General features: G+C 37.1%; 1 protein-coding gene across 1 annotated transcript in view; it reads left to right on the top strand.

Moving 5' to 3' along the window:
- Positions 1-6,929, top strand: part of BLTP1 (bridge-like lipid transfer protein family member 1) — a 186,021-nt gene extending 179,092 nt beyond the window's left edge. Inside the window, exons 85-86 of the mRNA XM_052654644.1 lie at positions 4,520-4,685; positions 6,429-6,929. Of these exons, the coding sequence (XP_052510604.1) occupies positions 4,520-4,685; positions 6,429-6,645 (383 nt within the window). The 3' untranslated portion in view covers positions 6,646-6,929. The remainder of the gene's footprint in view (positions 1-4,519; positions 4,686-6,428) is intronic.
- The last annotated feature ends 9,865 nt before the right edge of the window (positions 6,930-16,794 follow it).

Below are 16,794 nucleotides of genomic sequence, written 5' to 3'. Positions count from 1 at the left end.
GTATGCAGGTCAAGAGGCAACAGTTAGAACTGGACATGGAACAACAGACTGGTTCAAAATTGAGACAGGAGTACATCAAGGCTGTATTGTCACCCTGCTTATTTACCTTATATGCAGAGTACATCATGAGAAATGCTGGACTGGATGAAGCACAAGCTGGAATCAGGATTGCCAAGAGAAATATCAGTAACTTCAGATATGCAGATGATACCACCCTTATGACAGAAAGTGAAGAACTAAAGATCCTCTTGATGAAAGTGAAACAGGAGAGTGAAAAAGTTGGCTTAAAACTCAACATTCAGAAAACCAAGAGCATGGCATCCAGTCCCATCACTTCATAGCAAATAGATAGGGAAACAGTGACAGATTTTATTTTGGGGGGCTCCAAAATCACTGTAGATGGTGACTGCAGCCATGAAATTAAAAGACACTTGCTCCTTGGAAGAAAAGTTATAACCAACCTAGACAGCATATTAAAAAGCAGAGACATTACTTTGTCAACAATGGTCCATCTAGATAAAGCTATGGTTTTTCAAGTGGTCATGTATGGATGTGAGAGTTGGACTATAAAGAAAGCTGAGCGCTAAAGAATTAATGCTTTTGAACTGTGGTGTTGGAGAAGACTCTTGAGAGCCCCTTGGACTGCAAGGAGATCCAAGCAGTCCATCCTAAAGGAAATCAGTCCTGAATATTCATTGGAAGGACTGATCCTGAAGCTGAAACTCCAATAGTTTGGCCACCTGATGCAAAGAACTGACTCCTTGGAAAAGATCCTGATGCTGAGAAAGGTCCAAAGATGTGAGAAGGGGACAACAGAGGATGAGATGAGTTTGAGTAAATTCTGGGAGTTGGTGATGGCCAGGAAAGCCTGGATTGCTGCAGTGTATGGGGTCACAAAGAGTCGGCCACAACTGAGCGACTAAACTGAAAGTGAAGTCGCTCAGTCGTGGCCGACTCTTTGCGACCCCATGGATTGTAGCCTACCAAGCTCCTCCCTCCATGGGATTCACCAGGCGAGAGTACTGGAGTGGGTTGCCATTTTCCTGCTCCAGGGGATCTTCCCGACCCTGGGATCAAACCCGGGTCTCCCGCATTCCAGGCAGACACTTTATAAACTTTTATAGTCCAGTGATAAAATGAGTGGAATGTGTCTCCTTCCTCTATGAGTTACAAATAGAAATAAAATGTATTAGTAAGACTGTTTGATAGGCTTTCTAAGTATCTGCTAGGTACAGGGCATTTTTTCCTAACTATACCTCAAACTGAATGGTGTTTTATACTTTACAAAATTTTTCCATATATGCCATGTATATTATCATATCTGGTAAGATATTCTCACAAAGTTGGAAAAGAAAACCCCTTTGAGGAAATATTGCTAGTCAAAATGAAATGATTAGAGGACCAACTACACTACATAATAAAGTTAGCAAGTTATATACATAGTTGGGAAAAGTGAATTAAAGAAGATAAATCTGTTTGGAATGCACAGAACATTATTTTTAGAGAGAAATTCAGTTCAGTTTAGTTGCTCAGTCGTGTCCGACTCTTTGCAACCTCATGAACCGTAGCACACCAGGCGTCACTGTCCATCACCAACTCCCAGAGTCCACCCAAATCCATGTCCATTGAGTCAGTGATGCCATCCAGCCATCTTAGCCTCTGTCATTCCCTTCTCCTCCTGCCCTCAATCTTTCCCAGCATCAGGGTCTTTTCCAATGAGTCAGCTCTTCGCATCAGGTGGCCAAAGTATTGGAGTTTCAGCTTCAGCATCAGTCCTTCCAATGAACACCCAGGACTGATCTCCTTTAGGATGGACTGGTTGGATCTCCTTACTTAGCTGGTGTCTTGTTTTTATCAGTAAAATAACAGTGGTTTCCTTGCTGGAAACTTAAATGTTTGCCCACTAAGAAACATATGGTCACCCTAATATCCATATGCAATTGGCTGAATATATTACAATGTGTCCATACAATGAAATAAAATACTCTGTAGCTGTTTAAAAGAATGAGATAGTTTGAAATGTCATGAAATGGAATGCTCTCCAAATATATTGTCTTTATTCACTCAAAAATATTTAATGTACAACTTTATATGAATATACAATGCTAAAACATGTGCTTTTAAAAAATGCTTGGAATAGGTCACTGTAATACTGCTTCATTTTTTTCAAGAAGATAGAAATATAAGATATTTCAAAATAGCCTCACGATGAAATGTTTGAGTGAAGAAAATACAGATTATCAAAAGACCATGTGGAAAGAGTGCAGAAGTAGCATACTTAAATTGAATTGCTCTTCCATTACTATTTAATCTAGATGTACCAAAAATTCAGGGAGAATGACATCAATAATATGGCTGAGAGAAATTTATGAGATATTTCAGGTAAAATGATTGCAAGTATATAATAGAAAATATTGTATATAATATACATAGGTATACATATTCTTGCCTGGAGAATTCCATGGACAGAGGAGCCTGGCAGGCTACAGTCCATGGGGTTGCAAAGAGCCAGACACCACTGAGCGACTAAGCACAACATCCCTAGATCCCGTCTTCTAATAGAGCAACAGCATATACCGGACACTGTTTATTCTCCTGTTTTTTCTCTCTGTAAACATCATGCGGAGAAACAGATTCTAAAGTTCTGTGAAGTTCAATAATATTTTAGTACCTAAATATGAATGCCTGCCAGATTTCTTTCCCTCAGAAATTATGTGGAACCTTTGTCATTTTATGAAATACTGTGTTTGTCTTCCATAAACTGTATTTCTTTTCAAAAGTGTATTTTTATAGAAATTGTTCTAAGAACTTATTTCAGTAAGAAAGAGGAAACATTTGATTATCGAAATTACAATAACAAAATTATTACCTATGGGGATTTTAAAAATTAAAGCAAGTTGTTTTGACCAAAATAAATATAAACATGCCTGAGAAAATTCTTAACAACATGTTTAGAGCAGAATCAACATATTTCCAGAACATCAAGATTAATTATACTGCTGTATCCACCACAATAAACAAAAGCAGAGCAACAGAACAGCAATAACTGAAGACATCTGTATTCGGATGTGGTATGATAGCACAGCTTCATTCCTAGATTAATTCCCAATCAATATATTATCACACTGCTGCTGCTGCTGCTAAGTCGCTTCAGTCATGTCCGACTCTGTGCGACCCCATAGACGGAAGCCCACCAGGCTCCCCCATCCCTGGGATTCTCCAGGCAAGAACACTGGAATGGGTTGCCATTTCCTTCTCCAATGCGTGAAAGTGAAAAGTGAAAGTGAAGTCACTCAGTCTTGTCCGACTCTTCGCGACCCCATGGACTGCAGCCTACCAGGCTCCTCTGCCCATGGGATTTTCCAGGCAAGAGTACTGGAGTGGGTTGCCATTGCCTTCTCCATCACACTGCTAGTTAACAGTTATCACCAGAGGTCAGTAATACATATCATATTTCATAATATTTTATGCCCAATTTGTGTCTTTAAAATCTGTGCCCTATAGACATCATACTGTATTTATTTTTTTCTTTTCTTTTTTTTTTAATTTTTATTTTTACTTTATTTTACTTGACAATACTGTATTGGTTTTGCCATACATTGACATGAATCCACCACGGGTGTACATGCGTTCCCAAACATGAACCCCCCTCCCACCTCCCTCCCCATAACATCTCTCTGGGTCATCACCGTGCACCAGCCCCAAGCATGCTGTATCCTGCGTCGGACATAGATTGGCAATTCGATTCTTACATGATAGTATACATGTTTCAATGCCATTCTCCCAAATCATCCCACCCTCTCCCTCCCCTCTGAGTCCAAAAGTCCATTATACACATCTGTGTCTTTTTTGCTGTCTTGCATACAGTGTCGTCATTGCCATCTTTCTAAATTCCATATATATGTGTTAGTATACTGTATTGGTGTTTTTCTTTCTGGCTTACTTCATTCTGTATAATCGGCTCCAGTTTCATAAAATCAACACTCAGAAATCCCTTGCATTCCTATACACTAATAATGAGAAAGTAGAAAAAGAAATTAAGGAAACAATTCCATTCATACTATATTTATTAAAGATCATATGTAGGCTACCTTTGTCTCCAATTTTATTTTAAATATATCTTTATGACATCTTCATTTTTCATAAAGCATTTATCTGAGTACTCAACTATGAAGAGTGAAAACCGCTTACCTAAAAAACTCCTAAGTTAGTACCACTGTTCAAATATATATATATAGCCATTAACATTAAAAAACCATTGAATTATACACTTGAAATGAGTGAATTTTACCTCAATAGAGCTATTTAAAATAACTTTGATACTGTCTTTCTCCAAGAAATACCAAAAATTGGCACTTATCTATGGGTAATTTTAAAACACTACTTTTTAAGAAATGTAATTAAATGAGGCTTTGTCCAGTTCATAAATAAAAATAGAGCCAATTACTTTGTTCATATAGTGATTTAAAATAAATTTGTAATACGTATTTGCAATATTAACATGTCATTTTCATTATAGCCATTTTTCCACCTCGGATTTTATCTACTCGACCAGGACAGAAAAGTCCAGTTATCATTCATGATGAAAATTCCTCTGAAAAAGACAGAGAAGACAGCATCACTTACACTACTGTGGACTGGAGAGATTTTATGTGCAAAACGTGGCATCTAGAACCCACTCTTAGGTAAGTAATAGGTGTATATTTTTACCTATTTCCTATGAGATTATTATGAGAAAAAGGTTATAAATAATTCAGTAGGTTAAATGTAGTTTACCAACAAATATTTTCATGTTAATCACTTATAGCCTCTACAGCTGCTGACTTTTTGCTTTTCTGATGTGGTGTGATAGTATAGCTTCATTCCTAGAATAATTCCCAATCAATATATTATCACACTGCTAATTAACAGTTACAACCAGAGCTACACAATACATATCATATTTCATGTCAGTTATCTGTATTTAATAGAATTTGTGGTAACCAAATAAAAGCACTTTGGTATTAGTAACATATCCTTATGAGAAATATTAACAGTGCAATATTGATACTTCAATACTCAGTATTACTCAGTATTACTGAGTAAGATACTCAGGAGCAATATAAAGATACTTCAAGGGTCCTAGTGCAAAAAAACTAGTATATATAAATATCAAATATAGTGAAATTGACTATCTTTTAATTTAAAATGAGAATAAAAATAGTTAAATTTGCCATAAACATTTATTTTTCTTCTTTAGAAAACTATCAGGAGACTAGTTAAGTTATATGAGATATAGTAGTGGAAAATGTGGTTAAAAAGCTCTGCTCTAAGCTCATTTATATAGCATAGTGGCTGAGTGACCTGGGCCAAAGGATCTAACTGTCTCAGCTGCCTCATGTGGAGATTTTGGAAAATGGTATTACCTACCTTACACAGTTACAATGGTTACATGAGTTAACTAATGCAAAATGCTTATAACTGTTACAGTTTTAGCAGACTAATGATTAATACCCTCTTCTTCCCTACCTGAGTTCAGGATCAATTGAAATAGTAAGAGGCAGCTAGAAATCAAAATGACACCTTTAACACTGATAAAGCTGATAACAGAGAATGTTGTTTAGTGTCAGGCAACAATGTCTATTACAAAGTCCAGGTTTGGACTTACTTACAGGGTCTCAATGATAGAGCTCAGGGGGGTTGGAGATTGGGGGCAAAGGGATGCTAGAGTTGTGCAGTCAGCAGACCTGCTTTCTCACCTAGTTACAGGCAGCCATAAACAGTCTTGAGCTAACTATTTGAGTACCTGTTCTTGAAAAATCTCTGGCATGAAAGAACAGTTTAAGACAAATGGCTCCAAAAGAGTAGGTGGTAAGGAGGGTACTTAATTATCCTACTCATTTCCTCTGTTAACTTTCCAAGTAGATAAACCACCAGTAAGGGGGCAGAGAAAGACGAGGAGTATTCCATTAATGCTGTTCTTCTATATGGAAGGAAATAATGTTCTTCTTCAAAAGATGTTTAGCACATAGCAAACAGTAAATGTTAGTCTTTTTTTCCCCCAGCTTTATTGAAGTATAATTGAGAAAATAGATACTTTAAGGGTATAACATCATAATTGGATATACATGTACATCATGAAAGGATTTCCCCCACCCCCATCAAGTTAATCAACATCTTTGAGTGAAACAGGTATCCTTTAAAGGTTTTAAGAAGACCAGTAACTTGAGGCCTGAAATAAATGAATCACAATGAAATACACTAAACTTCATTGCTGCGTAGGCTCACACATTTTTTGAGTGCTGTTATAGTGAATCTAGGAATTATAGGTTAGATAATCAGTTGTATCTACTGAAAATATTTTTCTTGAGCATACTGTGGAGGCTTAGTGATGTTCCTGAACCTACCTTCAGGATTTCATTAATAATAATAATTTATAATTATTTTAGATTAATTTCTTGGACTGGAAGAAAAATTGATCCAGTAGGTGTTGATTATATTCTTCAAAAATTGGGCTTTCATCATGCCAGGACTACTATTCCTAAATGGCTTCAGAGAGGAGTCATGGATCCACTGGACAAGGTTCTGTCAGTTCTTATTAAAAAACTCGGTACTGCACTACAGGATGAAAAGGAAAAGAAAGGAAAAGACAAAGAAGAACACTAAAAAAGTAACTTAATCTGTGAACAAACTTTGATTCTGTCCGTTAAGCTTTATTACACTGGAGTGTTTGGGGTGGGTGGGTTTGTATAATAAAATTATTTTAAATATAACTTAAAAAATTTTAATTTTGTGGCCATTATATTGTTTGTAACTTAACCTGTTTATTCTAGTTCCACTATTCTGTACACAGTGAAGTATTGCATGATAATGTAAATTTTGTGAAAAACTAGATTAAAATATACGAATCTGTTCAGTAAGGTTTATAATTATATTATGTGCAATATGATTCCTGCATCTTTAAAATATTTTCAGAATAACTGTGAATTTCCTTTGTTATTGGCCATAACTTTAGAAAAAATCTTGTTGATACTGTGAGGGGTATTTTTTTGGACATTAATTGCTTTTTCTTTTTTATTTTAAATGTAGACTTGTATAAATACTTATTGTATATAGTATGAGTAACTGTGATATGAATAAATACCACTAAAGTATTGTTTGTAACTATTGTAATAAAGTCACAATAATTGATTTCAGTCTATAGTTGTTTGAGATTTTTCTTCCTTTTATAGTTTATTTTTACAATTAATAGATGCCCCTGCTGTGTCAGTTACTGTGTCAGTTCCTGTGTCAGTTAATTATTTCATATAAATAATTAATACTTATAAAAATTAGCTCTGGGAGAGGCATAGCAGAGGCTTCAGAAATACTAGGTATTGTTCTGTTAAGCTACTGGTGAGAAAACACCTCAAGAAAGCCTCTGGTGCAGACTTTTGTGCTTATTTTCTCTGACAGATTAAAAACAGCTCAAGAGTCAAGACACTTAGCCACGGGTATGTGTGTGCAGGTATGTATGTAGATACGTATGTATGGTAAGTGTTGGTGGGAGAATTAAGAAGTGCTATGTATGGTCACCCAGCAATTCAGTAGCAGAACTAAAACCCTAGAGTCTAGAGTCATAATTTTGTATTTCCCCAAACCATCTTATGCATCATTTTCCTGATCTCTATTTTCCACTTGGCAGTTCTAGCGTTGGGAGCTATACGTGTATATTAATGCTATTGGTCAAGCTTACCAGAGAAGTATCTAAGATAGTTACTTTATAAAACAAGTAAAATTTTAAATTAGTTCCTTGAGTTGTCCTTCAGGTATTAACTCTCTGCTTCAAAGAAACAGTGTGCCAGTAGTAAGTTCTAAATGTTAAAAATTTCCCATGGTTTTTATGTTGATATTGAGATTACTAAAAAGTGACAAGTATAAACTCTGTTTCTGGCCCCTACTGTGATAATGCTTTAAAAAGAAAGCTGCTGCTGGAGCTGTGTGCATGTTCAGTAGTGTCTGACTCTCTGCCACCCTGTGGACTATAGCCCACCAACCTCCTCTGTCCATGGGATTTCCCAGGCAAGAATAGTGGAGCAAGCTGCCATTTCCTCCTCCAGGGGATCTTCCTGATCCAGTGACTAAACCCAAGTCTCCTGCACATGGATTCTTTATTGCTGAGCCACCTGAAAAGCCCATAAAAAGAAAAGGGGAATATAAATCTAAAACTGTTCAAAATTCCTGTGGCTTTATTGGACAAAACTATGAGAAAAACATTTTGGGGGACACTGCTAGTAGGAATGTAAATTGGCACCCCCAATGAAGGACAATTAGGCAAGAGCTATTAAAGACATATAATCTCTTCTTGAACAGTCTCATTCATTACTGGGCATTCTTCATTATGTGTGAAATAATTATGTAAGAATATTCACTGCAGTATTCTTCATAAATGATTGGAAACAATTCAAATGTCCATCAATAGAAGATAGATTAAATGGCCCACTTAGTGAAATAGTATGCAATTATAAAAAAAAAAAAAAGAATGATCTCTAGTATTTATTCTTGAATCAGAAAAGCATGATACAGCTCTGTGTAGATAACGGTTTCCAGGCAGTCTGCCAAAATTTTATTTTGAGTATCATGTACCTTACCCTAGTCTAGTAAATCACATTATATATCTAGATTTTATATAAAATTCCAATGATGTAACAAAATTAAAAGGATTCACAAACTATCTATAGTAAAGAACCATTTTTTAAATTACCTATTTGAAACACCAAATACAGATCTGCAGTACCAGTCTAAACTACCAAAGCAATACTTGTAAAATACAGTAAAAACCAATTACTTGAAATGAAAACATTTTATACAATATTCAAAAACATATGAAAGCTCTAATTTTAAACTTTTAGATTCAGTTTTACTATTAGTGTTATGTTCTGTAGACTACTGTATGAATTTCTAAACACAAACTCTCAATTTCTGTACTTCTTACAGAACATTAATAATTCAGTGACCTCAGTCCATGGACTATGCTAAACAGAATTGCTCTAGAACTTTCTCTATCCTTACTGAGGAATGGTGTCTTCTGAAGTTTAGTGGCATAAACCTGATTGCCTGCATGGGCTTATAATCTGTTTTAAAACTACTGGTAGTGCCGTACTTGGAATGCTATGCCCTTCACACAGTGAGAGCTAGTTACCCATCTCCCTTTGTCTCTAGCACATACTCTAAGCTCAGCTGAGGATCTCTTTTTGTTGTTGTTTCCATTTGGGACCTCAAGCATAGAATATCCTTAACTGGATGGATAGACAGCCCTCAACTGAGCCCAGTACTCAGTAAGTTCTGGATTTGTGAATTTTGTCTGCTTTACCTGTGTAGGTCAGAGCTGAGCAACTCAAAGCCCAGGAAAGGCTCTGAACTCAAGTTCAAACAGTTTTTTCAGGCAATGATATGTGATAAGCCCTAGCAAAGCTCTCAAAAGAACCATCAGATGTTGGGAGGCATTTCTGAAGAGAAATGCTGTTGTTAAAAAAATGCCAAAGAGAGAAATGCTGTCAAGGACGATGGCAAGACCCTGGTCATTAGGTATATACCCAGTGATCTAGATATGGGGGTTGGGGGTGGGGGGCGGTAACAGGAGGTAACAAGAAAGCTTGAGTGCTCAGAATGAATACAGGTTGATCAATCAGGCAATCAAGTCAAGTGCCAAGTAAAGTGGTGCAGGATAGATAAATTGCTGAACTGCCTCTTTGATAAGCTCTTTTCCCTAGGCTTCATGTTTCCGCTATGAGTGCCTTTCCAGAATATAATAACCCAATTTCTCTCCCAACTTGGTGTTCACTACTCCCCAGAAGTGACCTAATCCATTTGGGTGCTCTAGAGATAAGAAAATGAGCTAAGCCTATTCTCATTTCACCTTCTGAAGCCAGCCTGTTTGCAAGGAGGATGCAATTCTGATTTCCTCCCTTGTGCGTACTGTAAGGGGCAACCAAGTTGGGTTTGTCCAGTTTGTGTTACTAGAACAAGGAACTTTGTGTATTTAGAGAGTGACAGCAACCCCATTTGGCCAGACAGCTGAGCACATTTTCTAATTTAGATTCATTAGGCAATAAAGCTGACTTTTAACATCCATAACTCTGATATGTGTCTCAATGAATTTCAACCTTTGGAGAGGAGGAAGCAGGTATTTATTGATCTTAAGCATAATAGTTTTCTTTTTAAATACTTTACTATTATTATTGTTAGTATTACTTTAATATTAGTGTCTTGTTAACAGGTTTATTCATTTTTTTAACAGAATGAAAATTTACCTACCTTACAATGAGAGAAAGCTGATGCCCATGGGTTTCACTAGTTTTATCATTACCCATATGCAGCTGGACTTATAATGGTAGACTAGCCTATTGAAGATCCAGTGATTTCTCAATCTAAGAAAGATATATAGCTGGTGTGGTACCCTACACCATGTAGTAGATGTTTTAAACTTGTGTTCAGTATCTCATACTGTTACCTCTCAGAAGATATAGATCTGATAACAGAGTTGAAAGATAAAGTATCTCCTTTCACTATTATACCAAACAAGCACCTTCAAAATGTATACCTTTATCCAATTCCACTGAAAACAGCTCTCAGTATCCAAGGAAGGAATGTTTCCATGAGGAACACACAACAGTCTCATTAAATTAGAATCGGAGGATGCCACCTAGTTGGTTTTAAGATGCCAATTGGTTGAACTAGAAAAGGTACTGGGTACAGAACTGATTGTTTTATTAATAATTGTGGGGAAATAGGGTTGCTGCTACAAATAGGGGCAACATAGATCACTCCAAGGCAAACCCTATTAGTGCCTCTAAATGAGTGGCAGAGTACAGCAACCACAGGCATCTCTGTTAGCACTCACATCTCTCAGAAAGAAAGATTATCTTGGAAGATATTCTCAGTGTGTCTCCCACATTTCCACACATTTTGCAAGCAAGACTTAACCGTTATCTGTTCAGAACTGTATTTTCAATATTTGTACAGCAAACAACTCTGGAAAATAGAGATGCTACCCAGCCCCAGAGCAAAGGGTAGATTTACCTACAGCCCTGGAAGATGCAGGGTCTCCTTTGTCATAAAAAATTAAGAATTTTTCTCAGTTGGTAAAGAATCCGCCTGCAATGAAGGAGACTCCGGTTCGATTCCTGCGTTGGGAAGATCCTCTGGAGAAGGGATAGGCTACCACTCCAGCATTCTTGGGCTTCCCTTGTGGCTCAGCTGGTAAAGAATCCATTTGCCATGCAGGAGACCTGGGTTCAATCCCTCGGTTGGGAAGATCTCCTGAAGAAGGGAAAGGCTACCCACTCCAGTATTCTGGCCTGGAGAAGTCCATGGACTGTATAGTTATGGGGTCTCAAAGAGTTGGACACGATTGAGAGACTTTCAATATGAATTAACTATTCATAATTCTATTTTAACTTTTAAGTTCTTCTCTTGTAACACCACCTCACTGTGTGTGCAGCATCCATCTGGACCTATACATGCTGCTTCCATGGGACTTGGGGACAAGAAGAAACATTCAGACATGCTGATACCCACACTGTGAATAAAAAAGTTCTTTATCACGGACTCATGAATCTCATGTGTTCTGCGAACATCCATGAAATTGAGGCATGCTAACTTGAAAGTTTTCAAGTACTGTACAGTAAAACCAGAAATCCTCCATAGTCCCTGACAGATTATTCCACTGAATAGGAGCCCCAGTCATCTGAAACACTAACTGAAGGCAACTGACATGGAATGGGTGGTACAAGAAATATCCAACCACCATATGACCAGTTGAAATGAGGGTTCTACCACCTATTTAACTTCTGTCTTAGAAGTTTTATATGTTAAATTCTGTAACAAACATTTAAAAGTTAACCTTAAAAATTTCAGTGCTTATTCATATATGAGACAAAATAATACCAAGCATTTACTGGGTAACAGGTATAGTGCTAAACTGTTTCTATCTACCAATTAATGGATTCCTCCCAACAATTGTGTGAAGTAGATGATAACCTGCTTATTTTGCAAATAAATCGAGACTCAGAGGAGTCTCAAGGAAAGGAGTCAGTGATAGTTCCTGGGGATAGCCAAGGAAATTATGTTAATTAGATAAGAAGTTAGAAATAACATTTGTTCTTTAGGCCAAAGAAGACCCAAACGAAGGCCATACAGCTTGGTTAGCAAAGTGAAGGCGGACTTGAGCCCCACTTGCCCCCTTGGCTTGGTGTCCTCATTCACAACCTTACACTATAGCCTTGCTCTTGGGTTTTCAGCTTATATAACTTGGTTAATAGTAGTGTTTTTTATGAGATGGGAAATTCACTATCCCACCCAATTCCCACAGTTTTCCTTGTCAATTATAAGAGTCATGTCAAGTATGAAGGATCAAAGTACTATAGTTTAACAATTCCCAAAATGTCCTTTAAATCACACAGTATATTCTGGCCATCTGATGTTTAGTTAACTTTATATTAGTATGTCAGAAATGTGAAAGCAAGGATTTAAAACATGGTGTATTTTCACTTACACACTGGCACTCAATCATTTGTTATTTAATATACATATAAACAGTAATATTTACATAATATTAAATCTAAAGCAGTTTACTAAAATCATATAGCAACACTCATATAGTTTTGAAATAAAAGATCATTTAAATTACACTGAAATGCCTTAAACACTAAATTAAGCTTTTTACTGTGTAATTCACTGAAAATAATGCAAATTATGTGAATTATCTGTCCCAAAGCCTCAATCAGGTAAATCTCACCTAAAATTGATCAATCTTTGGCTGTGTCAAAATTTTAATGACATAAAAAAATGGGGCTCAAAACATCATATTGCATCTCCACAGTATTCATATGCTAAACTTAACGTACTGTTCTCTGTGCAAGCATAGAAGCAATGACACTTTGGAAGCAATGAAACTTATAAAGCAACAAGTACAACTAGCTCTAAGATGTTAGTTTATCACTATCATTATCCAATAAAAATAACCAGGGGTTCCTGGAAAAATGGCCAATTTTAAGTCTGAGGGATGGAAAATAAAAGCATCTTATAGTTCCAGAAAATAAATAAATACTTTTAAAAAACAGGAAGATGTCAAAAGGGTACAGGAGACTACAGAGAAAGAGATCCCAGCACTGGAATAATTTGAGCAACAAAATAATAACAGTATTGGAGTATACTCAAATAATAAATATCACTGGCCCCACACTAGCATGTAAGGGGAAGAATTTTTTCTTAAAATGAATTTCAAATAACAAATATGAAAGGAATGAGAGAAACAGAAAACTACCATTAGAACCCCACAGTAGAAATTCTGGTTGAAGATAGTGAAGTAGGAAGATCCTGAACGTACCTCCTCCCACAGACACACCAAATGTACAGCTACATATAGAAAAACTTCCTCTGAAAGAAACCACAAAACTATAGCTGAGAGACTCCTACGCAATGGGCAATCCAAAAAACCCCAAATCAACACAGGTAGGAGCAGATGAGACACAATCTTGCTGAAAACTCCACCCATAGTGTGGTGACCCACAATCCGTAGGAAACTCATGATTCCGAGCTTCCCCCTGAGGAGCAAAAGGTCTGAACCCCACATCTGGCAATTTTAAGACCCACACCTGAGATACGAACTCCCAAAACATCTAGCAATGAAAGCCAATAGGGCTTGCATCCACAAAACATACAAGTTGCTGGATATCAAATCAGTATACAAAAATCTGGTGCATTCATATACAATAAGAATTATCAGGAAGAGAAATTAAGAAAACAATCCCATTTAAAATTGGATCAAAAAAGAATTAATTACCTAGGAAGAAACGATCTAAGAAGTTGAAAAATGTATACACTGAAAACTGTAAGACACTGATGAAAGAAACTGAAGATGACACAAATAAATATTTGTGTGGAAATAGTCCAGTCTCATGGATTGAAAAAATTAATGTTGGTAATATGTCCATATTACTCAAGCAATCGACAAGATTCAATGCAATTCCTCTCAAATTTCCAATGGCATTTTTTAAAGAAGGCAAGCAATACTAAAATCTGTGTGCAACAACAAAACATCCCAAATAGCCAAGGCAATCCTGAGAAAGAACAAAGCCAGAGGCATCACACTTCCTGACTTTATACTATAAACTATGGTAGTCCAACAGTATGGCACTGGCACAAAACAGATGCATGGACCGATGGAGTAGAGCAGAGAGCAGAGAAGTAAACCCATGAATATGTGGTCAATTAATTTACGACAAATGAGCCAAGATTATACAATGATTCAGTTCAGTTCAGTCACTCAGTCGTGTCCAACTCTTTGTGACCCCATGAATCACAGCCACGCCAGGCCTCCCTGTCCATCACCAGCTCCCGGAGTTCACTCAAACTCATGTCCATCGAGTCGCTGATGACATCCAGCCATCTCATCCTCTGTCGTCCCCTTCTCCTGCCCCCAATCCCCCCCAGCATCAGAGTCTTTTCCAATGAGTCAACTCTTCGCATGAGCTGGCCAAAGTATTGGAGTTTCAGCTTTAGCATCAGTCCTTCCAATGAACACCCAGGACTGATCTCCTTTAGGATGGACTGGTGGGATCTCCTTGCAGTCCAAGGGACTCTCAAGAGTCTTCTCCAACACCACAGTTCAAAAGCATCAATTATTCGGCACTCAGCCTTCTTCACAGTCCAACTCTCACATCCATACATGACCACAGGAAAAACCATAGCCTTGACTAGACGGACCTTAGTCAGCAAAGTAATGTCTCTGCTTTTCAATATGCTATCTAGGTTGATCATAACTTGCCTTCCAAGGAGTAGGCGTCTTTTAATTTCATGGCTGCAATCACCATCTGCAGTGATTTTGGAGCCAAAAAAAATAAAGTATGCCACTGTTTCCACTGTTTCCCCATCTATTTCCCATGAAGTGATGGGACCAGGTGCCATGATCTTCGTTCTCTGAATGTTGAGTTTTAAGCCAACATTTTCACTCTCCTCTTTCACTTTGATCAAGAGGCTTTTTAGTTCCTCTTCACTTTCTGCCATAAGGGTGGTGTCATTTGCATATCTGAGGTTATTGATATTTCTCCCAGCAATCTTGATTCCAGCTTGTGCTTCTTCCAGCCCAGCGTTTCTCATGATATACTCTGCATAGAAGTTAAATAAGCAGGGTGACAATATACAGCCTTGACGTACTCCTTTTCCTATTTGGAACCAGTCTGTTGTTCCATGTCCTGTTCTAACTGTTGCCTCCTAACCTGCATATAGGTTTCTCAAGAGGCAGGTCAGGTGGTCTGGTATTCCTATCTCTTTCAGAATTTTCCACAGTTTATTGTGATCCACACAGTTAAAGGCTTTGGCATAGTCAATAAAGCAGAAATAGATGTTTTTCTGGAACTCTCTTGCTTTTTCCATAATCCAGCAGATGTTGGCAATTTGATCTCTGGTTCCTCTGCCTTTTCTAAAACCAGCTTGAACATCTGGAAGTTCACAGTTCACGTATTGCTGAAGCCTGGCTTGGAGAATTTTGAGCATTACTTTACTACGTGCGAGATGAGTGCAACTGTGCAGTTAGTCTTTCCAATAAAACTGGACAGCCCATGCAAAAAAATGAAATGAGATGACTATCTCACACCATACACAAAAATAAATTCAAAATGGATTAAAGACTTGAACATAAGACGAAAGCATAAAAGTCCTAATAGAAACATAGGTAAAACGTAAAAATAAACAAGTCGGACTATAATAAATAAGTCATACTAAAAAGTTTCTACATAGGAAAGGAAACCATTAACAAAATGAAAAAGCAACGTCTGAAATGAAGAAAAAAATTTAAATCATATATCTGATAAGGGTTAATATCCAAAATATATAAAAAGCTCATAAAACTCAATACCTAAAACCCAAACAATCTCATTTTAAAAACAGAGAGAAGATCTGAATATATAAGAAGGTATACATATGGCCAAAAGGTACGTGAAAAGGTGTCAACATCACTAATTAGCAAGGAAATCAATGCAAATCAAAACACGATAAGATACTAATTAACATCTGAGAGAACGGTTATTATCTAAAAGACAATAACAAGTGTCGGTGAAGACGTGAAGAAAAAGGGAACTCTCATACACCGTTGGTGGAAATATAAATCCATTCAGTGGCAATGGATAGCAGTACGGAAGTTCACAAAAAATTAAATATAGAACTATGATATGGTCCAGCATTTCCACCACTGGTTATTTATCTCAAGGAAATAAAACCAATAACTGGAAAAGATATTTGCACCCTCATGTTTACTGCAGCATTATTTACCATAGCCAAGGCATGGAACAACCTAAATGTTCCTTAATGGAGGATTGAATAAAGGTGTGATACATATACATACAAGTGAATATTATTCACCTATAGAAAGAAGAAAATGTTATCATTTGTGACAAAATGGATTGACCTTGAGGGTTTTATGCTAAGTGAAACAAGACAGAGAAATATAAATACTGTATGATCTCACCTACCTATGGAATTTTTTTAAAATGAGGTCATAAATACAAAGAACAAACTGGTGGTTGCCAGAGGCAAGGGGTAGGCATGTCAAAAGGTACAAACTTCCTGTTATAAGATAAGTAAGTCCTGGGCATGTCACACACAGTATTTGCTACGATGTGTGTGTTAGTCACTCAGTCATGTCTGACTCTTTGAAACCCTATAGACTGTAGCTCGCCAGACTCCTCTGTTCATGGAATTCTCTAGGCAAGAACACTGGAGTGGGTTGTCATGCCCTTCTCCAGGGGAGCTTCCTAACTCAGGGATCAAACTCGG

The sequence above is a fragment of the Budorcas taxicolor genome, chromosome 17 (genome assembly GCF_023091745.1).
Source record: "Budorcas taxicolor isolate Tak-1 chromosome 17, Takin1.1, whole genome shotgun sequence".
Classification (NCBI taxonomy): Eukaryota; Metazoa; Chordata; class Mammalia; order Artiodactyla; family Bovidae; genus Budorcas; species Budorcas taxicolor.
The sequence above is the reverse complement of the archived record's forward strand: the minus strand, read 5'-3'. Positions and strand labels throughout refer to the sequence as shown.